Source organism: Equus quagga, chromosome 22 (assembly GCF_021613505.1).
Source record: "Equus quagga isolate Etosha38 chromosome 22, UCLA_HA_Equagga_1.0, whole genome shotgun sequence".
Taxonomy (NCBI): Eukaryota; Metazoa; Chordata; class Mammalia; order Perissodactyla; family Equidae; genus Equus; species Equus quagga.
In genome coordinates, this window is record NC_060288.1 from 1533259 (window position 1) to 1557684 (window position 24426).

Below are 24426 nucleotides of genomic sequence, written 5' to 3' on the forward strand. Positions count from 1 at the left end.
TACATTATCCTTAGTTGTAACATCTCTTGTTTTTCTGTCTTGTTTCGTTTTTTATGACATTGACTTTTTTTAAGTAGTCTTGGCCATCTTAAAGGATATCCCTCATTCTGATTATTTCTTCACGATTAAATTCAGGTTAAATATTTGGCAAAAATACTACATAAGTGATGCTGTCTACTTCTTATAGCATCATGTCATGAGGCACACAATGTCAGGGTGTCCTATGCCACTGGTGGTGCTGCTAAGTTTGATGCTTTGGTTAAGGTGATGTCTCCTTTGTAATTAACAATCTATGGGACTGGAATCTTAAATGCCATCAATGCTAAAAAAAAAAAAAGAAAAAAATGAAGGTACAATCTCATACTAAGCATGAGCCAGAAGTATTACATTTGAATATAAATAATAAAAAATAGTGATATATAGTACTGACAAAATATTTAAACTATTGAAGTACTTCAAAATACAGTATTGCAATATGTATCTGGAATAATAAAAGCATTAGACATTATTTCTTTTATATTGAAAATGTAAGACAGTTTTAAATACCAGTTCCCCGAAACCATACTTTAAAAACTAGTCACGATTTAGAAACAAAAGGGTAAAGTCAGACTTAAATTTTACTATCCACTGACACTGTCTTAGAAAGTCAAGATGCAGATGAAGGGTTCTCAAGCTTTTTGGTTTCAAGACTCCTTCACCCCCTTAAAATTATTGAGATTCAAAAGGACTTTTGCTTATATAGGTTTTCTCTATCGATATTTATCATATTAGAAATCAAAGCTGAAAAATCTAAATACATTTACTTAGTTCATTTGAAAATAACAGTAATAAGCCTATTATGTTAATACAGACAAAACATCATTTATGAAAAATAACTGTAGGGTGGCAAAACGGATAAAGGGGCACATATGTATGGTGATGGATAAAAATCAGACTACTGGGGTGAGCACAATGAAGTGTACTCAGAAACTGATAATAATGTACACCTGAAATTACACAATGGTATAAAACCATTATAATCCCAATAAAATTACTTGGGGAAAAAAACCTGCATTTTCTAAAACAAAAAAATAGTGAGAAGAGTGGCACTGTTTTGCATTTTTGCGATTCAAAAATCTGGTTTAATAGAAGACAGCTGGGTTCTCATATGTGTTTCTACATTCATCTGTCATGACAGTTTTTGGCTGAAGTATGAAGAGGAAATCCAGCCTTACACAGATATGCAGCTGGAAAAGAGAGGGCCTTGAAGATTCTCTCAAAGGATCTCAGTGAACCTGTGGGGCTCCTGGGACCACACTCTGAACTGCTGATGTAGATCATAGGGAATGAACTGTTTCTAAGGTTTCTGAGAAGTTTTTAATTTTTTCCTGTTAAGGCAAAAAACAAAAACAAAAATCCAGACACAGTTCATTGAGAAATAATGAAGGATAGTTGATATGTTACCATATAAAGTTACCTGGTAATGTAAAAATCTAATTAATATTTCTCTTACTGTTTTAACACTGAAAATCTATGGCTAGGTACAAAACAGGTCATAATATATTTTTTCAAAGAAGATATACAGATGGCCAACAGGCACATGACAAGATGTTCAATACCACCAATTATTAGGGAAATGCAAATCAAAACTACAATGAGATATTACCTCACACCTGTCAGAAAGGCTATAATTAAAAAGGTAAGAAATAAGTGTTGGAGAGGCTGTGGAGAAATAGAAACCTGCATACACTGCTGGTGGGAGTGTAAACTGGTTCAGCCACTATGGAAAACAGTATGAAGATTCTTCAAAAAATTAAAAATAGAAATACCATATGACCCAGCTATTCCACTTCTGGGTATTTACCCCAAGAACACGAAGACACTAATTCAGAAAGACATATGCACCCGTGCGTTCATCACAGCATCATTCACAATAGCTAAGACTTCGAAGCAACCTAAATGCCCATCAACGGATGAATGTATAAAGAAGTTGTGGTGAATATATATAATGGAGTACTACTCAGCCATAAAAAAATGAAATCTTGCCATCTGCAACAACATGGATAGACCCTGAGGGTATTATGCTAAGTGAAATAAGCCAAATGGAGAAAGTCAAATATCGTATGATTTCACTCATATGTGGAAGATAAACAAACACACACACACACAGATAGAGAGAACAGACTGGTTCTGTTCTGGTTAACAGAGGGGAAGGGGGTGAGGGGAGGGCGAATGGTGTAAAAGGGGACATTTGTGTGGTGATGGATGAAAACTAGACTTTTGGTGGTGAACACGATGCAGTCTATACACAAGTCGAATTATTGTGATGTACACCTGAAATTTAAACAATGTTATTAACCAATGCGACCTCAATAAAATAATTCTAAAAAAGAAAAGAAACATGTCATAATATATTTTCTCATCCTGCTAGGTCTTTCAATTTCGAGGTTCTATTTTGTCTTATAGGACACCAAATTTTTCCTTTTCTTCTTTACTCTTTCACCATCCAATTGCCAAAGGGCCCTTCTTCCTTCCTTTCGGCCTTTTCCTCTCCCAGAAGGTACGTTTAGAAATCTGTCTCTATAAACACACATCTGGCCTATGTCTCTCAACCCTGCGCCTGGAAAGGTCATCAGTCTCTTTAAATTCAGCACCTATACTTTTTTATGATGTCTGGCCCTTTACGAAGATGCATTTCCTCTGAAATTTTTTCCTGCAGTTTGTGGTATAGTCTCTTTTTTTGTTTGGAAAGTAACTCCAGATTTTGAGTGAATTTAATCATTCTGGTAACGGCTCCAACTCACCCACAGGCCCCTTCCCTAGTTTTCTTCTTTCGTCTCCTCCTAATTTTTTTTCTCAGTCTGCCTTTACTCACCTCAAAGTACATGGCAGAAGAGAAGTGGGGGTGATGTGGGGGCTGTGAGGCTGTTTATTTTCTTCCTTTCATGCACAGTTATATGTCAGTTGGGACACAGTGTCTTCAAGTAATCCTGAAGTGCAGCTTTGACAGAACTCTTCCTCGATGTGAAGCTATTTTATACCACGTGGGAAGATTTGGGGGAAGTTGTTTATTACAAAGCTTCCTTGGTCTGCAGCTCCCCAGAAGTCCTAACACTACATTCTTACCTTTAAAAGACAGTTACCAAGTTTCTAAAAATTAGATTTTAGTGAGAGGTATTTTACCTGAAAGTTTCTTCTTGCAGCTGTTCTAATTGAGTCTGGAGCTGCAGATGTCTCCTTCCTGCTGGACTGTTAGGGTCTTCTATAGAATCTGATTGATTAAGTCTTTCCATTAATATCTGATTCTCTGCCAACAGACTACTTTTCTCCTCTTGCAATGCTGCAACCTGTGAGAATAGAAGAAGACAGTAGTCACTTCCTCTAATTACCCTGGCATCATCACAATCACTTGTGAATTATCATTATGAACTAAAGGCTGTTTTTAACAAAGTACATTCAACCTCTACTTAAAACATTCACATTATTTTGGAAAACTGCATAGGCAGAGCAATATGTGAAAGTACGCAAGAATTCATTCTTTACTTTGCATCTGAAAAGACAGTTCACCAAAGAAGATACATAGATGGCAACTAAGCACACAAAAAGATACTCATGATTAGTCATTAAGAAAATGCAAATTTAAACCACAATGCTATACCAATACACTCCCATTAGAAGGGCTAGAATTATAAAAGACTGGTTGTGCCAAGCACTCGCAAAGATGTAGAACAAATGGAAGTCTCATACACCCCTGGTGAGAACGTACAATGTTTCAAGCACTCTGGAAAATAGTTCTGCATTTTCCTAAAAAGTTAAACATGCAACCACCACATGACCTAGCCAATCTACTCTTAGGTACTTATTTACTCAAGAGAAAAAACAGCATATGTCCACACAAAGACTTACAAAGAAGGTTTATGGCAGCTTTAATTCTAATAGAGAAAAACTAGAAACAACACAAATGTTCATGAACAGGTGAATGGATAAACAAATTGTACTATATCCATACAAGAGAATACTATTTGGCAATAAAAAGAATTAAGCATTGATACTGACAACATGAATGAATCTCAAAATAATGAAAGGAGACACACAAAAAAGAGTATACACTGTCTGATTCCTTTTATATACAATTCTAGAAGATGTGACAGAAAGAGCAGGCGACTAGAGGGAGATTACAGAGTCATGAGGAAACTCTTGGGGATGATGGGCTCATTATACTGATTGTGGTGATGGTTTCACATTTTTATAGGTATGACAAGAGGCATCAAAACTGTACACTTTAAATACGAGCAGTTTACTGATGTCAATTATATATCAATGAGGCTGTAAAAACAAAAGTTGCCTGCCATTTCTAATTCTTCTTCTCCATCCCCCAGTTTCTCCTGAACTTCTTCTAGCTGGGCTAATGGCCCTACCATTCCACCAAAACTGCTCAAAATAGGGTCACTGCTGACTCCACATCACTACAATCTATCAGCAACATTTGACACACCTGATCACATCCTCCTCCTTGAAGCGTTTTCTTCACTTGGCTTCCAGGACATCTTACTCTCCTTCTGTACCAACTCACTGGTCTTGCCTTCTCTTCCTCCGTAGTCAATTCTTTATTTGCCTGCCACTGGAGAACCCCACAGCTTTTTTCTCCTAAATACAATGATGGCTTCCAGTTTCATGGCTGTAAACACCACTTATTCACTGGCAACGCGCACACTTCTATTTCTAGCCTGGAATCCTAAACTGGGTATCATTTCCACTTGGATGTCTAATAGTCATCTCAAATTTAAACTGTCCAAGTGGAACTCTTAATTACTCCCTCCCCTCCCCCCATTCTTCCACAGTCTTTCCCATTTCAGTAAATGGTAACTCTATCCCTCCTGTTGCTCAGTCACAATCCTTAACATCTCTCACACTCACATCCAAGCTGTCAGCAAATACCACTGGCTTTACCTTCAAACATATTTTGACCACTCTTAAATTCTGACCTAAGCCAATATAATTTTTTGCTTGGATTATTGCAACGGCCTCTTAATTAGTCTGCTTGATTTGGCCCCTGCCTCCCTTTAGTCTATTCTCCACACAGCAGCCACAATAACCTATTAAAACAAAGCTCAGACCACAGGACAACTGTGATCAAAATCCTCCAATGGCTTCCATTTACTCAAGCCAAAGTCTTTACAACAGCTTATAAAGTCCTCTCCAGACTGATTTCCTCTTCCCATGCTCCCTTCCACTGTTACCATCCTCATCTTCTTGCTCTTGCTTGAAAGGACCAGTCACACTGCCACCTCAGGGCCTTTGCACTTGCCCTATGATGCTCTTTCCCTGGAAATCTGAGACACTTGCTCCTCTAACCTCTTCAGGATTTCATTAATACGTCACCTTCTGGCGAGCCTTTGTTGATTATTCAATTTAAAACTAATTCTTCCCACCCCACACTCCTTATTCTACCTTCTCTGCTTTATTTTTCTCTAGAATACATATCACCACAGAACAGACTATATTCCTACTTTGTTTATTGTTTGTCTTCTTTACTAGAATATAAGCACCTTGGGAACAGGGATGTTTTATCTATTTCTGTCGCTTCCTCCCATCTTCACTGTCTCTGCAGCAACTAGAGCAGTGGCTAGTACACAGTGGGTGCTCAGTAAATGCTGCATAAATGAATGAATCTGGAATGCTAGCTCTGTAATTTGTCAGATTTCCATTAATGCATGAGTCTTTTCTTAGAATAAAGCAGTGGCTCTATGCAATGCCACTGGGCTATTTCATCCATTTCTGCTCTTTCTTCTTTTTAAAATGCAGTCATGCATCGCACTGAGATGGGGACACGTTCTGAGAAATGCATCGGTAGGCTATTTCATCATTTCATCATATAGCATGCACTTACACAAACCTAGATGGTATAGCCTATCACACACCAATCTGCACTGTCCTATATACTGTCCATTATTGACTGAAACGTTGTTATGCGGCACATGACTAAATATTTAGAGCTTTAAAATTTAAATTTTAAAAACTCATTTATTTGCTACTAATTTCTAATTTTAATTGTAGTTTGGTCGGAGAGCATGATCTAAAAAACACAGATTCTTTGAATTTTATCAAGAATAGCTTTATAGCCTGGTATGTGGTCAATTTATATAAAGGCCAAGTGTACAATACAAAACTTTAATACTAGACTTATCAGAGTAGCAAATGTTGCTAAAATATTTTCATTCAATGTATTTGGTAGAAATCCTTTCCATATACATAGAAAAAGGAGACTAATTAAAAATAATACATGAACAAGGTTTATTAAGGAAAAAATCAAACAAGGCAAAGGGCTTACAATGAAAGACTGCAGTTTCCTGTTGAGTTTCTCCATTCCCAAGAGACAATTAGTTTTAACTGTTCCTAATTTTACTGCTTTGGTTATTAGTTTACATCTCTAAATAATATGATATACATCATTATTTCTTGATTTATCTTAGGCATTATCTAGTGACTCTCTCCTCTGACATGTTAAATTACAGCAACTTGTGCCATCTTTCTCTTCCACAAATATAGTTATATCGTATTCTCACATCCTTCGTGGGTCGTCTCTGCAATTTCAGATTTTTTATTACTTTTTATTTTTTTAATTTTTCCTTCTTCTCCCCCAAACCCCCCCAGTACACAGTTGTATATTTTAGTTGTGGGTCCTTCTAGTTGTATCATGTGGGATGCCACCTTAGCATGGCTTGATGAGCAGTGCTAGGTCTGTGCCCAGGATCCGAACTGGTGAAACCCTGGGCCGCCAAAGTAGAGTGCGCAAAAGTAACCACTTGGCCAGGGGGTGGCCCACCTCTGCAATTTTAAACAACTGCTCATTTCACTCAATCACTCGCCCATTCATTCACTCATTCAAATACTCATTATGTGCAAACTACCTGCTAGGCACTGCTGCAGTTTTCTAGGTGCAAGGGACACCGTGATGAACAAAGCAGAAGTTCTTATTCCTACGTGTAATATATTCAATAAATCATAGTAAATATATAAGCAAAAGCAAATCATATTAAACAAGAAAACAAATTAATAAATACATGCAAAAATAGAGTGAAAAGTGCTATGCAGAGGGTTAAAATGAGACTAAGAGGAGAGACTGGATGATTACTTTAGATTGACTGACCATGGAAGGCCTTCCCAGGGAGGCCTCATTTAGTATTTGGCACATCTAAGTGCCCAATAAAATATTTTATGACAAATGAATCAGGTGATTTTGAGCTGAGATTGGATGACAAGAAGCAGCTAGCCATGTAATGATTGTTGCTCCACAGAAGTGGTTCTTGACAACCTTCCAGGTGAGATGAGAACATTAGGGCCCCACCTTCCTTCACTGCTCCTGTCTCGTCCTACTTCTCAACCCCTATCATCTGTACCTTTACTTTACAGCACCATTTCTCTGCAGGACAATTCTAAATGTTGACAACCAACAGTCTGCATAATTACATTAGACACCACATTATCACGACTGTGCTAGTACTGTTTTCTGCAGAGCTAAGCGTGTTACAAGGCTAGCTCTTCTCTTCTCATAACCTCTCTGCAACCTTGCCATTCACTCTGCAATCCGTCTATACCAGGGATTGGTAAATTTTTCTGCAAAGAATTAAATAGTGAGTATTTTGGGCTTTGAGAGCCACAGGTCTCTATGGCATGTACTTAACTCTGTCATCATAGCCTGAAAGCAGCCACAGACAATATGTCAATGAATGAGTGAGGCTGTGCCACAATAAAACATTATTTACAAAAACAGATGGCAAGCTGTCATTTGCCAATCCTAGTGTATAACTTTAATTCTATATTGTCAAAGATAACATTTATATACTGCTCATAAAAATAATCAACTCATTTATTTATTATTGTAACTCGGCATTTGTGTAAAGTTCTAAAACTCGAAAACCAATTAACAGTGCTTACTTATGACTAGATAAATATTACTTACCATATAACCCAACAAATATGCTAGGATTGCACTCCCTCCTATATACATCCAAAGCAATGACTGACTCCTAGGCCTTTCAAAGTAAAATGCTTCCAGCATAAAATATTGTGAACTCTGTGTATCTGTTACCCAGGTTCAACAGTTATTAAAACATGGCCAATTATGTCTCATCCACACCTCTATCCACTCCCCTCACCTCCCTGATTTTGAGGTAAATCCCAGACAAATACTTTTTTTTTAACTTTTTTTATTAAGATTATGATAGTTTACAACCTTGTGAAATTTCAGTTGTACATTATTGTTAGTCGTGTTGTAGGTGCACCACTTCACCCTTTGTGCCCTCTCCCCACCCCGCCTTTCCCCTGGTAACCACCAATCAATTCTCTTTGTCTCTATGTTTAACTTCCACCTATGAGTGGAGTCATACAGAGTTTGTCTTTCTTTGCCAGACAAATACTTTTATTTATTTCCATCTTATATGTGAGAGATTTCTTTGACTTTATCCTATTGAATTTTTTATTTTGACAATTCTATTGTTAACTTACTTAAGTGTTTCTTTTTTTTTTCCTGAGGAAGATCTGCCCTAAGCTAACATCCATTGTCAATCTTCCTCTTTTTTGGCTTCAGGAAGATTCACCCTGAGCTAACATCTGTGTCAATCTTCCTCTACTTTGTATGTGGGATGCTGCCACAGCATGGCTGACAAGTGGTGTAGGTCTACACCTGGGATCCAAACCTGTGAACCTGGGCCACCAAATCAGAGCACACCAAACTTAACCACGAAGCCACAGGGCCAGCCCCTACTTAAGTGTTTCTTGATCTCTGACTTTTCCTTTTTAAAATAGAATCTTATCCTTATTTTATAGATGCAATATCTTTCCTAATTTCACAGAGGGTATTAGATTAAAAAGAAAAATCTCTTCTACTATCCAAATTTTCTCTACTTCCTCTAGGGCTAGCTTCCTGTTTATCTTGATCCTTTGTTTGGTTATGCAGATTTCCTCACATTTAAGAATTAGTCAACAGCAAAGGTAACTGGAAGCTATGCAAGCATGGGTTTCACTTTAGGGCTTATCTACATGAAACTAAATTAGAGAACCTAGGAAGGTTGAAATGAAAAGGACCTTACCTTGCAATACTAATACTCAGTCTAATTTCCCTATACTTCTGTTTAATTACTTTAGAAAAGAACCCTCTGATTGGGAACCTGGTGATAGGTCAGTCTACATGCAGTGAGTGACAGGGTTGATGATGGGGCCCAACTATCCTCTGTATGCCTCTTGCTCCAGCCTCACTTCAGCCTTTCATCATTATCTGTGGACTCTCCGGGCTCTGCTACAGCAGCTGCCTCCTTCCCCTTCTACGGGTGTTGTTGCCCACTGCATTCCTTACTCTTTTTAGCCATTCAGCACTTTTCTAATTATCTTTTGGCTTCAGAGGTTGATGAAAACTAGTGGTGTGCCGTTGCTGGCTACACCCAAGCTGATTTTTAAATATTCAGGAGTCTTATGAGCTGAGTCTTGTGAGTTAAACCCTTAATACCTTCAAACTGACCACTAAGTAAGTATTCATACTACGGAAATTGGCAAACACTACAGATCAGGGCTTTTAAAAATCTCCCTCACCCCTCCTGAGAGCTGGCACTGATAGCTCCTCTGTCTCTTCTTTACCCCTCCTCTTTCTCTTTTCTTGTGGGCTTACATCATTTTAATTCATTTATTATAAATTTAATGCAGTGGCAGGAAGGAAAGAAAATTAATATCTTTGCTCAGTCTACTATCTTTAACCAGAAATCTGTTTTCCTTTTTTGTCTTTAACTAGGGTTGCATTATATAGTCAAACTGTACTGTGTGGCAGTACACAGCACATTTGGGGGTACTTACAGAAGTGCATTTCACAGGCGGTACACAGAACAGACCTCTTACCTGCATATCCAATTCATGGCACCTTTGAGCAATTTCTTCCTTTGCTGACAAAGCTTCATTTAGTTCCTCTGTAGTTTTCTTCAACTGATTAGAAACAAAGAGATACAATAAACACTTCAATATGAAGTGGCAACAATTAATAATTACATATGTACAATATCGAAATAAAACATTTTTCCCTTTTCTTTCTGAGAGGCAGAGAGAAATCAAGAACCCTCTGCCAAGAGTCAAAAGACTGCACTTCTAACTTTAAACATCTTTTAGTCCTAAGTCTTGTCTTTTCTGTTCTTTCCTCATAACAAGTTTTCTTACATGTCGTCTTCTCTCTGGGCTATTTGGCTCTTGGCAATGTTGATTCTGTAATAAGGTAGAAATTTAACCTTGGTGACATATGTCTGCACTAGAGGAATATCGGTTCAAGTGCTAAAATATACAACTAGTGTATTTCAACACAAGTTTTTTAGTCACATTAAATCTTTGTGATAATTTGTATATCAGTTTTAAAATAAAAGATTTTTATTATTCTGATTCTCAACACAAACCAAACATTCCCGAATTGTGTCCCATTATTACACAAACTCTAAGTTAGCAAAGTATGACAAAAAATAATTAAAATTAATTTTTAAAACGAAAGAAAAAAATTGATTACAAAAAAACGCATTCAAGGTGACAACTTTAAAATCAAACACCATAAGGCAAAGGAAAGATAAATTACAACTTGGGTTAAAATTATAGCACATCCAAAGATTTTCCTGCAAAACATTTAGAAATCATGGGAAAGAAATGAGAGAAGACAAAGAATACAAAGATTTCTGTTCATGCTTTGGAGCAGATGTCCCAGAATAGCTGGAACATAGAAACTGACAATGTAAGTAACAGCATTTTATTAAAAAATAAAATTAAAATTACAAAATAACTTTTCTGTTAAAACTGCAATACACTGCAGAGTTCATTTAAAAATAAAGTTCCCTAGTGCATTTAAATATGTATTGACAAATCTTCACCTCTTCACAAGATAAAGGGTAGAGGAGATATCTTCAATTGAAGAATACCATTAAATAAAAGGCAAAATATCTTTTGTATGATTAATAAATCATAAGATTAAATGCATACAACTTCCCAGGAATGCATCTATTGTATTAAAAGTGGCATTTAGAAAGTATCACTAACGAAAAAAGAAAAATCATGACTAGAAAACATGAATTACAATAAGTTAAATAAGTTAATTTATTTCAAAGTGGGTTATGCAATAACACTTTAATTACAAATTTAATTACAAATGTGTAATATCTATTAGTAAAGTGGCTTCAGTTCTTGAATTTTAGATAAATAATAAAGAACTACACCAATACATTTCATAAGCTATTTCAATCAAAACATTCTTTTCATTAATATCTACAGTTTATCCTTTTCGATCTTTGCATGGATAAAAACAATGCAAATACCTGGCGATCAAGGTCAACATAGGCATCATTTCCAGCAGAGACAGGAGATTCTTTACTCATCAGCTGGAATTAAGATTTAAATGATTATAACTATGAGACAAAAGAGACATTCTATACAATATACTTACACAACAAACATGAACACTCAGCCACTAAAGAATTATAAAAATTAAAATGAAAACACAAAGGTAAAAGGAACATTTTCTTATACATGAAAGTTTCTCACTCCGGAAATTTTTTTTCACTCAGGATAATGCCTTCACTTAAAATTACATGTCTAAATTCTGGTGCTCATTGTCACTGTAGGTCCAGGCATAAGAATCAAGTATTACTTATTCTTATTACTAAAAAGACAAGTCTCTAAGTTAAAAATGTGGCTAAATATTTGAAAACATTGACTTTTCAGTAAAAATATGGTAACACTAAGTAACTATTTCCAAAGAACAAATGTGGGCAACATCAACATTAGCCAGAATTAACTGGCTACAGTTTAATAACACGCACACACGAATCTGTTTTAGCTTCTCTCACCCTTGTGTTTCAAGGAGAGAAGGTCCAAAGGGCGTGTGAGGGTTTGAGGGAGAAGGGGATAAAATTCCGATTGTGACAAATGTCAGGGGCAGATTCAAATGGGCCCAATTTTCTATTGTTTCCTTCTTATGTTCTGTCTGAGGACAAAAGAGAGAGGGACAATTAGAAATGTGGGGCTGTGCTGTTGAGAGATACTGTAATCTCAGCCTTCATCCCACTCTCTAGAGAACTGAAATGTTATGTTCAGCTGTATCTTTTTCTCAAGATCAGTGGTTTTCAAAGTGAGGTCCCCAAACCAACAACATTCAGCATTGCCTGAGAATCTGTCAGAAACACAAATTCTTGGGTTCCAGCCCAGATTTACTGAATCAGAAACTAGGGGTTAGGGCCCAGCAACTTGTTTAATTTAAGTCCTCCAAGTGATTCTGAATCATACCGAAGTCTGAGAACCACTACTCTACATTAACGTAATGAGAAGAGGTCAAAGTCCCTGGGCATAAATATGGGGGGAAATTCTCAGAATAAAAATACCGGCTTCAATTTTTATGCTTTTATTTTGAGGACATTAATAAAAAGATTTTCAAAAGACTTTTCTTCCAACTGAAAAAATATCCATTGTACAGAAAATAAAATCCAGAAAAAAAATATAAAGACAGAAAACCCATTATTCTACCATCTAGAAATAACCACCTTTAAAACTGTGAAATATTTAAGAAGCTACCTGTGCCAACCATGGGTCTAGCACAGTTCAAGCGAGAAAGACAAATCCATTATGGTGTGATAAGGGTTGTGACAGATATTCAGAGAGGAAGTATCTAATTCAGAGGCAGGAAGGAGAGGGAAGTGGAAGTATTTTCTCTCAGTGTTTTTTCTTCTATTGTTACACTGTAGTCCTTTTCAGAACACAGCAACACCTCTGAATAAAACCCTAGGTATTCCGCTCCCTTCATAAGCCTCTCGTTCAGTTACATCTGGTCTATCTGTTCCTCGACTTCCTCAGCACTTCCAAGCCCTAGACTTCTCCACTCTCTCCCTGCTTTTCACTGTCCGTATATTCATTTTCTTCCTTACTTTGCTTAGACTCTTGAGTGAACATCACTGTTTTGCCTGCCTGAAGTTCACTCCTCTTTTTTCTAATATCAACCTGTTTTTGGAAATCTCCCCTTACCCACTTTAGCTTCCATGGTTTGTCATTTGTTTAATCAATGATCTTCTCTTTCTAGCCTAGATTTCGTGGTCTATTATGTTGATGACTTCTGTCAATATAATCAATTCTCTTACCTCAATTCCTTCTTCCCAGCAAAATCTCAATGCAAGTTCAATCCAACTACCTAATTCTTCTGGCTATATACCCTGACTGCCAAGTACTAAGAGAGTAAAAAAGTTTTAAAAATCATAAAACACTATTAATACATAGTTTCGAATCTCAACTGGGCCTTCAAAGTTGCCCAAAAAGTAGTTACGCTTCCCCAGTCAGCAGCCTCTTGATTCCCTTTAAAGATTATTCCAAACATTTCCTACTTCTCTAACCTCACCAATTCCCCCACTCTTCACCCAACCTTGCTTCCAGATAAGAATTTCCCCAATTTCCTATACCTTAACCTACAAAATTGGCAACATTCATGCCCATCCTTTCCTTCTTCGATTTTGTTATAATAACAAGTGCTATTCTTCCCATCTAAGACTAATCCCTCCACTTGTGCTCTCAACCCAGTCTCTCCCCAGCTTCTCACAGACCCTTACCATTTATCATCCTCTTCGTTCTATCTCAACCTCTACTTTCTCTTTCTTGTGCCTTCTTCCTATTACCATTTAAATAGTTAAAAGACTATCATTTACTTGACTGTATTCACATTTCTCTAAAGAAGATAACACACAAATGGCCAATACGTGAAAAGGTGCTCAACATCATTAGTGTTTAGGAAAACGCAAATAAGCCACAATGAGATACCACTTCAGACTCACTGGGACAGCTATTATCGGAAAGATGGACAATAACAAGTGTTGGCAAGGAGGTGGAGAAATCAAAACTCTAGTGCAATGTTTGTGGGAATGTAAAATGGTGCACCTCCCATGGAAAACAGGTTGGTGCATTCTCAAAAGGTTAAACATAGGATTACTATATGACCCAGCAATTCAATTTCTAGATATATATCCAAAATAACTAAAAACGGGTGTTCAAAAAAAACCTATACACTAACGTTCATAGCAGCACTATTTACAATAGCCAAAAGGTGGAAACAACTTAAATGCCCATCAACTGACAAATGGACAAACAAAATGTGGTAAATCCATACAACAGTAGATTACTCAGCCATAAAAAGGAACGAAGTATTGATACATGCTACAACATAACCTTGAAAACATTCTAAGTGAAACAAGCCAGACATAAAAGGCCACATATCATACGATTCCATTTATATGAAATATCCAGAATAGGAAAATTTATAGAGACAGAAAGCAGACTACTAGCTGCCAAGGCTGAAGGGAGGAGGAAATGAGTCTTGCCTGTTTAATGGGTACAGGGTTTCCTTTTGCGGCAATGAAAAAGTTCTGGAAACTAAATAGTGGTAATGTTTGCCTAATGTTACGAATGTACTAAATATTGCTACTGGTAAATTTTATGTTATGTGTATTTTACCACAATAAAAAAAAAATCAAAGTCAGTAGCACCTTAATAAAGACATAAAAATAGAATGTGCCTTAAAAAAAAGAGAGAGAGAGAGAGAGAAACTACCATCTTACAAAAACCCTTCTTCGGTCCCATCATTTCACCCAGCTACCCCTGCCTTCCTCCTAGGTCATCAAGCCTGCTGACTGGAGCTCTGAGCTTTTCAGATCTGTCCACCTCTCTCCACCCTGACTGCCATCACCTAGTTCAGCCTTCCATCATTCTTCACTGGACAATTATTAAAGTCTCTCAACTGCTCTCCTCTTTTCTAGCCTTGTTTTCCTCTAACCCACTCTTCTCACTGCATGGATTTTCTCAAATACAGACTTCAATGCACTTTCTCCTTAAAATCTATTCATTAATTTCCAAAATTCCAACTCTTTTAACAAAACTGCTCAATATCCTAATAATCTGACGTCTCATTTCATGTCTAAGCACTCTGCACGTACAGGCAGTCTTCTTTCAGTGCCTCCAACACGCCGTGCAGGTCTTGCTTATTCGTGTCGCCTGGACTTCAGAACAATTGTTGCCCTTTTCTGACCTCATCTCCTCCTTCAGTGCTCAGTCTAGACGACACTTCCTCTGAGTAGCCTTCCTGAACGTCTCCAGACTGAGTCCTATACTCCCTGAGGTACTCCTACATTTTCCCCATCGGGGTACTTTTCATTTTGAATACTTTGCAAGTATCTGAATTGCTTGTTCATTCATTTCTCCCATGAGACTTACACTTTGTGAGGCAAGAGACCATGTCTATGTTTTTCATAATTGCATCCCTAATGCCTACTACGGCTCCTGGTGCATAGTAGGTGCTCAATAAGTGTTTACTCGATGAATAAAATGAATAGACCCATAATCTATTCTTACGATCTAACTGTATGTATTGCTTTGTTCACTTGACATTTTAAATGTTTTCCCTTTGTCATAAGACAACTCCCTCCCTTTTTTTAAACAAATTTTTATCAGCTATATAATATTCCATGGGCTAGAAGTATCATGATTTAAACACTTGTTTACCAAGGGATACACAATGTTTTCACATTTCTGTTAATATCAAATAGTTTGATAAACACTGTTGTGCCCAATCTTGGTCCGAATTTCTAAAGAATTCCCTGGGATAGATCCAGAAAGTGAAAATCACTCAGTCACAGACTTTAATTTTAAAAATACTGATTATAGATACAATACTTGTTATTATAGAAAAATTGGAAAACAGAGAAAAGAGTTTAGAACATCCAACCATGTGGAGATAGTTAACATTTTGGCAAGTTTGTTTTTACTCATTTTAATTTTTAACAGAAATGGGATTATACTGCTCTTGTGCTCTCTAGCCTACCTTTTCTTACCAAATATATTGTAAGGTTTCCCCACGTCATTATGTTTTTCAAAAATAAGCTTTAATGCCTATGTAATATGCCAATACATTATTGCATCATAATTTATTTATCTGTTCCCCTACTGCTGGACAGTTAGATTATTTCTAATGTTTCAGTGCTAGAAAATAATGCTGAAATAATCTTGAGGCAACACAGCACAGTGGTTATGGGCGTAGGCTCTGGATTCAGACTGCTTAGATCTGAGTTCTGATTCTGCCACTACTTCTCGTGTGAACTTGATCAAGTTATTCACATGTCTATGCCTCAATTTTCTCTTTTATAAAGTGAGGACAATAACAGCACATACCTCAAGGATTAGTCATTCTTTTTCTTTTTCTTTTATTGTAAAATATCCATAACATAAAATTTGCCATTTTAATAATTTTTAAGTGTACATTTCAGTAGCATTAATTACAACTGCAGTGAATTTCAAATGAGTTAATAGATGGAATGTGCTTAGTAAGTACGAGTACTACCTAGCTCATCATAGGTGCTGCATAAATGTTTACTACTACTCTTACGTATCCTTGTATTTCAGATTTCCTTAGGATAATTCCTGAAAGTAGAAACACAGCAAAAATTACAGTAAGGTAGAACTGTTAATGGCCCCCTTATTCTTTTTTGTTTAGTAACAAAATTTTCAAATTTTGGTTGTGTCCATGACCACCTGGAATAAAGACCACATTTCCCAGTTTCCCTGTGTGGCTATGTGAGTAATATCTGACTAATAAGAGTGAGAATTCCTGAAAGTTTACTAGAAGTGGATAACCTCTCCTTCAATCTTTCCTGCTGGTTGGAAATGTGAACGTGATAGCTGAAACTTGCGAAGTCATAGCTGAACCACTAGGCGAGAATCATGTATTAAGGATGGCAGACAATAAGATAGAAGAAAGCTAGGTCCCTGATGACTACAGAGCCAACTCAGGACAACTTAAAAGCAAATTAAACTTCTATCTTGCTTGGGTGATCATCATTTTGGTATTTTAACATTCACCTTATATCTTACAGGATATAAAGGTATAACTTTTTTTGCTGAGGAAGATTCGCCCTGAGCTAACATCTGTTGCCAGTATTCCTCTATTTTGTGCATGAGCTTCCATCACTGCATGGCCATTGACAGGTGAGTGGTTTAGGTACATGCCCAGGAACCAAACCCAGGCTGCCAAGGTGGAGTGTGGCAAACTTAACCACTAGGCCACGGGGCTGGCCTGAATATAACATTTTTAAAAAGATACACCAGTTTACCCTCCTATCATCCATGCTGATTGCCAAAGTGATGATCTTTTAACTGCTTTGCTTTTTGAAAGGTCCTGTGTAATAATTTGGCTGGCCTTTACTCCCAGTTACTGGGAGGCAGCCTCTGGATCTCTGGGATTTCCCTACTAATACGGGTGTCTTTGTTATTCATGGTGGGCCTCTAGATAGTTTAAGCTAAGGAGATGACTCCAGTTGGCGGCTGCCCATGCCAGAAAGACTGACCATATTAGAGGGTTGGGGCTTTGAGCCACATGATATCAGCCTGACCTCTGGGAAGGAGAGGAGGGCTGGAAATTGAGTTCAACCTCCTGGGCAATGATCCAATCAATCATACCTATAAAATGAAACCCCAATAAAAACTCTGGACCTAAAAGTTCAGGGGGGATTCCCTGGCTGGCAGTACTATTGTCACTCATGAATGTGCCAGGAGGGTGATATCTTGATTCCATGGGGAGGGGACAACAGAAATTTTGGGATACTCCCAGACCTCCCTCTATGCATTTTTTGGGAGGGAGGGCTGATTCTGATTTGTATCCTTTTGCTATAACAAAACTGTCACAGTTCCTGAGTTCTGTGAGTAATTCTAGCGAATTATCAAACCTGAGGGGGTAGCGGGAATCCCTGGATTATAGTCAGTTGGTAGAATTAAAATAAAACACTTTATCTTAATTTGCATTTAGCATTTTTTACGATTGTTGTATTTTTTTCCCTGTTAGTTGCATATTCATGTCCTATACTGTCTTCTTGTTTCCTTAAGGGTTTCTTCCATTACTTGTATGATTAAATGCATCCTCACATCCTGAGACCAACTAGTTATTAATCTTTATCTTATTTTTACTATTACAGTTTTAGGTCTTACATTTGATGGAGTTCAGGACATGCTATTCCAAAATACGGCACATTGGCATATTGAATATTTCAAGCTGAAGGAATCTGAGAAGCAGCAGGTATCAGGAAGATTTTCTGACCTTCCAGTGAAGCAGATCTTAAGACCCTCATGTGATAGGTGGCCCCCCTACACTCAGAGAAAATGAGCATCCTTATCTCTGAAGACAGAGGGACACTGAAAGCAATCTGAATGAACAGGACTTCCTGTTTCCCCCAGGTTACTACACTTAGCTTAAACTCTGTTTTTTGCCATGTGACATTTTTCCACGACTCTCCACTCTTCCTCAAACCTAGCATCAAAACACAGGTTTAAACACTTCTTTGGCCTTCACTTCTTGCAAAGGCTCTGTGTCATAAAATTTATATTAAATTAATTTGTACGCTTTTCACTTCTTACTCTGTCTTTTGCTACAGAAGCCTCAGCCAAGAATTTGGAAGGGTAGAGGATTCCTCCCAAACAGTTTCAATATAAACATTCACCTAGAAATTGCTTTGGGTATGGTTGGAGTTGAAGATCTGTTTTCTACCAAACAAGAAACCAATAGTTAAGTGTGAGGTAGACTGCTGGTTTAAGATAAATGTTAACGGCTTTAGGAATTAGTCTACTATTCCTAGTTCATCAGGCCATTTAAAAAAATTAGGAATAGTTACTGAATATCTATACCTGCAAGATAAATGTTTGAGATTTAAATAAAAATAAGAAATTTACAGGACTATGATTTAATAAAAATGAGAAGCTATATATCCTAAGTATAAAGAAAAAATTCTCAGAAAGTGAGTAGGGGAATTTCTTTTTAAAATTTCTACTTCAATTATTTAAACTCATGTTTGCTCCTTCAATTTTTCACAAACTGTAAGTACGAAGCTCCAACGTACCTCTTGAATGGCTGTCATGACAACATGTTGAACAGATTCCTCCATCATCATAATGGCTTGGATGTACTCTAAAAACAAGAACAATCTGGAATGTCACTGTTCAAGTTAAAGATAGTCAAGGGAATAAAGGCTAACACTTCATGATTCTTATAAGGAGTTTCCTGTTTTGAGTCTTCCTAGGAATTCCTCATATATATAGTCAAACATATGTGCCATAGGTAAAGTAAAAGCTGAGAATCACTGTATTTATCTTTCCTTCAGATAATGTTCCCCCCACCCACCATTCCTTATAAAGTTGAGGCTACAGCTAAAGGTCACAAATATGCAGGATCTCAGGAACTTAAAACAAATGAAATAGGAAAGCTGAAAGCCAGGATGGAAAGGACTCCATATTACTGTTCTTAAAATCTGAACATTATCTGTCTTTCACATTATTCTTTGCTGCATGTTAAAAAACTCTGAAGTTTGGGCTTTATTCTTATGTGACATTAAAGCATTGAATTGCGTATAATCCCTACCTTATTATTTTCTACTATAGAAAAAACTTAATGAACCTGAAAGCTGCTTAGAACAAAAAATTACGATGAATTTGAGGTAGAAACTGATAACATAGTTAAACAAATATTGTAGAACACTGGGCTTTAAAACAGTGACCCATGTCTTTTTTTTTTTTTTTTTTAAAGATTTTATTTTTCCTTTTTCTCCCCAAAGCCCCCAGGTACATAGTTGTGTATTTTTAATTGTGAGTCATTCTAATTGTGGCATGTAAGACGCTGCCTCAGCGTGGCTTGATGGGCGGTGCCATGTCTGCGCCCAGGATCCGAACCGGCAAAACCCTGGGCTGCTGAAGTGGAGCGCATGAACTTAACCACTCGGCCACGAGGCCGGCCCCAGTGACCCACATCTTTAATATACTAAAGCACCAACTCCATCCATCTTACTACTCTCACCACTGCCAAGAAAGAGAAGACTCTCTTAGCTATCAGTAGTGACGAAGTTGGAAAAAACAATTTCTTGCCTTCTAAAAAAGCCCCGGAAGTAGTTTTCGTTATTTTCAAATCCAACAATGGATAATGAAAGTGTCATTACACATAAAAAATCAGCAGGCCAGTTGGATTCCAACAAATATGGTAAATGTTTTAATAAGAAACACTTAAAAGGGTAAAGTGATTAGGAAATTTTAGCCTCAACCTGCCTTTCCCCCTAACACATCCAAAAAACAAACACCGAAAAATTGTCTCAGCATTCCAACTATTACACGAAGGAGTCTTAGTATGAAATCGTTCAAGTGATCTTTTGGCAAGAAAGAGACATGTATTTGAAATGCCAAATTCTAATCCTGTGCTTGACAGGTAACTTGTTGAAAAAAAAAAAGTATTTTGAAAGCATTATTAAATTATGACATTTTGACATTCTGGTTGTTAATGCCAAAGCTTTTAGTTAATGCAAAACATGTTTTTCAGGAAGTCATGTCCTAAGGATATTTGTACCCAGTCAGATGTGTGGTGACACAAATATACACAGCACACTTAGATCACAGGCACTGTGCTTCAGCCAGCAGTAGAAATATATCCTAACTGACCCACTATTTGGTTAAAAGAAAATTCCTTTAGTCTAAGCTCGATTTTTTGTTTTGTTTTGCTTTGTTGTTAATGGGGAGCCCCTCAAAGGAGTGCTGGAATACAAGGGAGTGCTTCTAGATATTCTGCTCAGAGGCACGAAACAGAATTCCAGGCTATGGAGAGAATGGCCCAGCTAGGATGACTAAACAGCCCCCAAATAAAAGTCTGTGAACACAGAAGAGAAGCAGCAGTGGCCCTGAGAACGGGGAAGGAAAACTCATGGTGGCTTCCTGGAGGTGAAGACAGCAGTGGGAGCAGAGAGGCTGCGCAGTTAGTAAGGTGCGAGAGGGGAAGCGTTAGTTAAGAAGCGGTGTTGCCACGTCAAGGCCCTTCCCCGCGAACACCGTAGAATGCTAAATGATAAAATGACGATGATAACTACATTAATGTACAATTTTTGAAAAATAAAAAAATCTACAAATCTTAAATGTCTGAAATACAAGCATATATGATTACAAGGTGCAGATCTATGAGGCAATGCTGGAAAATGAGGTGTGCCATGTCAGGGAGTTTATCCTGAAAAGCTAGCTTTTAGGTCCAAAATCTACAGTGCTGTTCAGTATAAAGAGTGTTAAGTCTACAAGTGGAAGTGACATGGGCTTTTGTCCCTCCCTAGGCTCTCAAAAGCACGACATCTTGGGCAAGTCACATAAACTTATCAGTCTTAATTTCCTAATCTGAAAACAGTATTTTTCGTTCTGTTAGTGCTCAGTAGAGTACCAGGCAGAAGGGAGACACACAGTAAATATTTTTTTTTTTTAAGATTGGCACCTGAGCTAACAACTGTTGCCGATCTTTTTTCTTTTTTCCCTTTCTTCTTTCCCCCCAAAGCCCCCAAGCACATAGTTGTATATTCTACTTGTAGGTCCTTCTGGTTGTGCTGTGTGGGATGCCGCCTCAGCATGGCTTGATGAGTGGGGCCATGTCCGCGCCCAGGATCTGAACCAGGGAAACCCTGGGCCTCTGAAGCAGAGCACATGAACTTCACCACTGGGCCACGGGCTGGCCCTGGTAAATATTGTTATTAACTGTGTTTTCTACTACTAATCTTTGCTTTTTCAAATTTACCACCACTTATTTGCTCCAAATGGAGAAGTCAGATAGCCAAGATAAATGTAAAGTCAACTTTCTGAGCGATTGCCCTCCCTTCTTCTAATTGAAAAAATGATCTAAACACAAAGCCCTTTTTATTTGTATAGTACTTCATGGATTACAAAGCAAATACACCCAGACAACTTCATTTACTCCTTGTGACTATCAGGTTTTATATCCTGATTTTGTATCATCAACGTGCAGTGACTGGTAATACTTAATTCAAAAATCCATTTAACTTGAATCTTTGTTCTCAACTGTGTTCCTGAGAGCAGAGAACACCCTCCAGATAAGTATGATGTTAAAATACTGTTCAAAGTTTTCATCATTTACATACAATGTCAGTGGAAAAACTGAGTCTAGGTTTTATACAGAACTTTGGTCTATGCGACAAGCTCAATAAATAAATATGATTGTCTTCTTTTCCATAGGAATATGGATATAGGTAACCTCCTTATTTTCCTATTCCTACCCTGTAATAAATATAATTAGCCAAGTCTTAACAGTTATACACTTCCAAGGACCCTTATGTATTAAGAATAATCCTAAGAATTAATGAATCTCCTAACAGAATACATAAGAAGCCATCTGAACTCAATGAATTACATTAAATAATTTTTCATCCACCCTTTAAAATCAAAACATCTACTTAGAGATTTAATGTCTTGAATCTTATCTATATCAATCGTCTAATATTTGACAAAAAAACTTAGACATTTCAATAATATACAAAAATCACGAATGTAGAAAATTCTCTATTTAAATTTTGAGTCGCACTGAATAAAAAAAGTAAAATTTACAAAAAGACCATGGCATGCTAAAATCTAAAAGCAATGGGGCTGGAGAGAAATAAATACATTGTTAGAAAAAATTCCTGAATCAGAGACCAATAAAACTAGCCATAGCTTCAAGAAAACAATGTTAACTATTACTAAACATCACTAGAACACCAAAAAAGTACAGACAAATTAATAAAAATCTGTTTTGCATGACCAGAGATGGGGTAGGAGGAAGAAGAAAAATACCTTTAGGCTTAAAAAAAACCCCACCTTCTTCAAAAGTCATGTAAATAACAGTAAAATACTGTGCCATCATCATTTAGCACTCCCTATCTAACTTTCCTCCTGCTTCATCTCTTTGCACCTTCTTCACTATTCTCCAATTATAGTTGTGGGTTTTCTTAATCCCTCAAAGGTAATGGAGGTCTTTCTAACATTCAGTTTCTACGATTCGGATTCCTCTTAATACAGTACCCTCCATATCTTTGCTTAAATAACTTCCCTGACCCAAACCTAGACTGTCCCCATACACTTTACCTTCAAGCACTCATCATACTCAGACAGTTACATGTGGCATTATTTACTGCCCGCCCCCTCCATTCACCTACGAGTTCAGGAGGGCAGGCATCGTGTCTGTTCCACCTGACACTGTGTTCCTAGCTCCAGCATAATGCATGAGTTCAGTAAATATTTGTGAAATAAATCCTCTGTACTTGCAATCTAAAATATCCAATTTTAAGTTCCTAGAGCTGAATTGATCCAGTATATCATTATCATTATTACTGATATTATTAATTAATTTAGCTGGACTTTGTCCAATTAACAGTAAATTTCACTACATTCAGGGTAGTTAAAAGTAATCTACTCAAAGAATTATGTAATCTTGCAGAATGGGAAAGAGTGTCATCACAATCACATTTATCACAACTTGCAAAACTCTTTTATGCTTGCAAACAAATTAGCGAAATCATAGAAAATGGCATTCTTTGAGAGCGGCCTTAAAAAGATGCTATCATTTGTACTGGTGATTTATATATAAAACGTACAATATATATTACTTTCCTTGTTATTTTAAATGCATACATACACTAACTTGAAATAAATTACCTTGCTTCTGTTCACAGTTCACAGCACAGCCTAAAATGAGCTGAAGCATCCTTCCAAGCTCGGCAGCATCAGAATGCTCCCCAATAAGGTTCACATCAGGAAGGGTAAAGTCATTAATTTGCTGTCCTAAAATCTGAATGGAGACAAAAGGATTAGAATTGCATTTACATTTATATGAACAAATGAAATATGTGATAGAGATTAATTTGTCAGCAATGGAAACTCACCACTAAGCCCAGAGCTGTCATGTCATTCTCACTTCCCAATTTCTACTTTTACCTCCTATACCTAAGATATAACTATCTTGAGTCACAGCAACTTAGGCCCTAATCTGATATGTGGTATGCATACTGAGCAAAGATACTGAGGACTATCGATCCCTCTACCACCCCTAGAAAGACTGGATGTGTCCCCTCTGAAGAAGTGGAGCTAGAGAGGTTCTGAACCAGAGGGTACCAGAAAGAGTGGAGATTAAATACAGGTTCATGTTCCCGACAGTAAGATTCCTTCTAGCTACCTCCACTCCATTTGACTCCAAAACGCTGATAGCAAGACACTTATATCAGGTAGGAGAATGGAAGACTTTTGTATGGGGAAACTGACTGGCCCCAAAAGAAATGACTCACATGTAAATATAAGGTCACTGTCTGATAACTCTACACTGAAAAAAGAAGATCCTAAAAGCACAGAAACAAGATGAATGTGGCTGTAGTGTTATGGGTGAGGGGAAGAGCAGCATAAGAGGAGGTTAAAGGGGTCAGGCGGTACCTGGTCGCTTCTGGTAAGAAGTAAGGATTTGATTCTCAACACAATAGGAAACCATGAAAGACTTTGAGGAAGAGAGTGACGGAATCTAATTTTTATTTTTAAAAATCATCTTGGCTTTAGAGTATAGAGCAGACTGTAGAGAGGCAAGAG

General features: G+C 37.2%; 1 protein-coding gene across 3 annotated transcripts in view; it reads right to left on the reverse strand.

Moving 5' to 3' along the window:
• The window catches only part of HOOK3 (hook microtubule tethering protein 3), a 106619-nt gene that overhangs the window by 57885 nt on the left and 24308 nt on the right, over positions 1-24426 (reverse strand). For all 3 annotated transcript variants that reach the window (XM_046648401.1, XM_046648402.1, XM_046648403.1), the window contains exons 5-9: positions 23509-23641; positions 18909-18976; positions 11313-11375; positions 9868-9951; positions 3163-3326 (exon numbers count right to left, since the gene is read on the reverse strand). In XM_046648401.1, coding sequence (XP_046504357.1) covers positions 3163-3326; positions 9868-9951; positions 11313-11375; positions 18909-18976; positions 23509-23641 — 512 coding nt within the window. The remainder of the gene's footprint in view (positions 1-3162; positions 3327-9867; positions 9952-11312; positions 11376-18908; positions 18977-23508; positions 23642-24426) is intronic.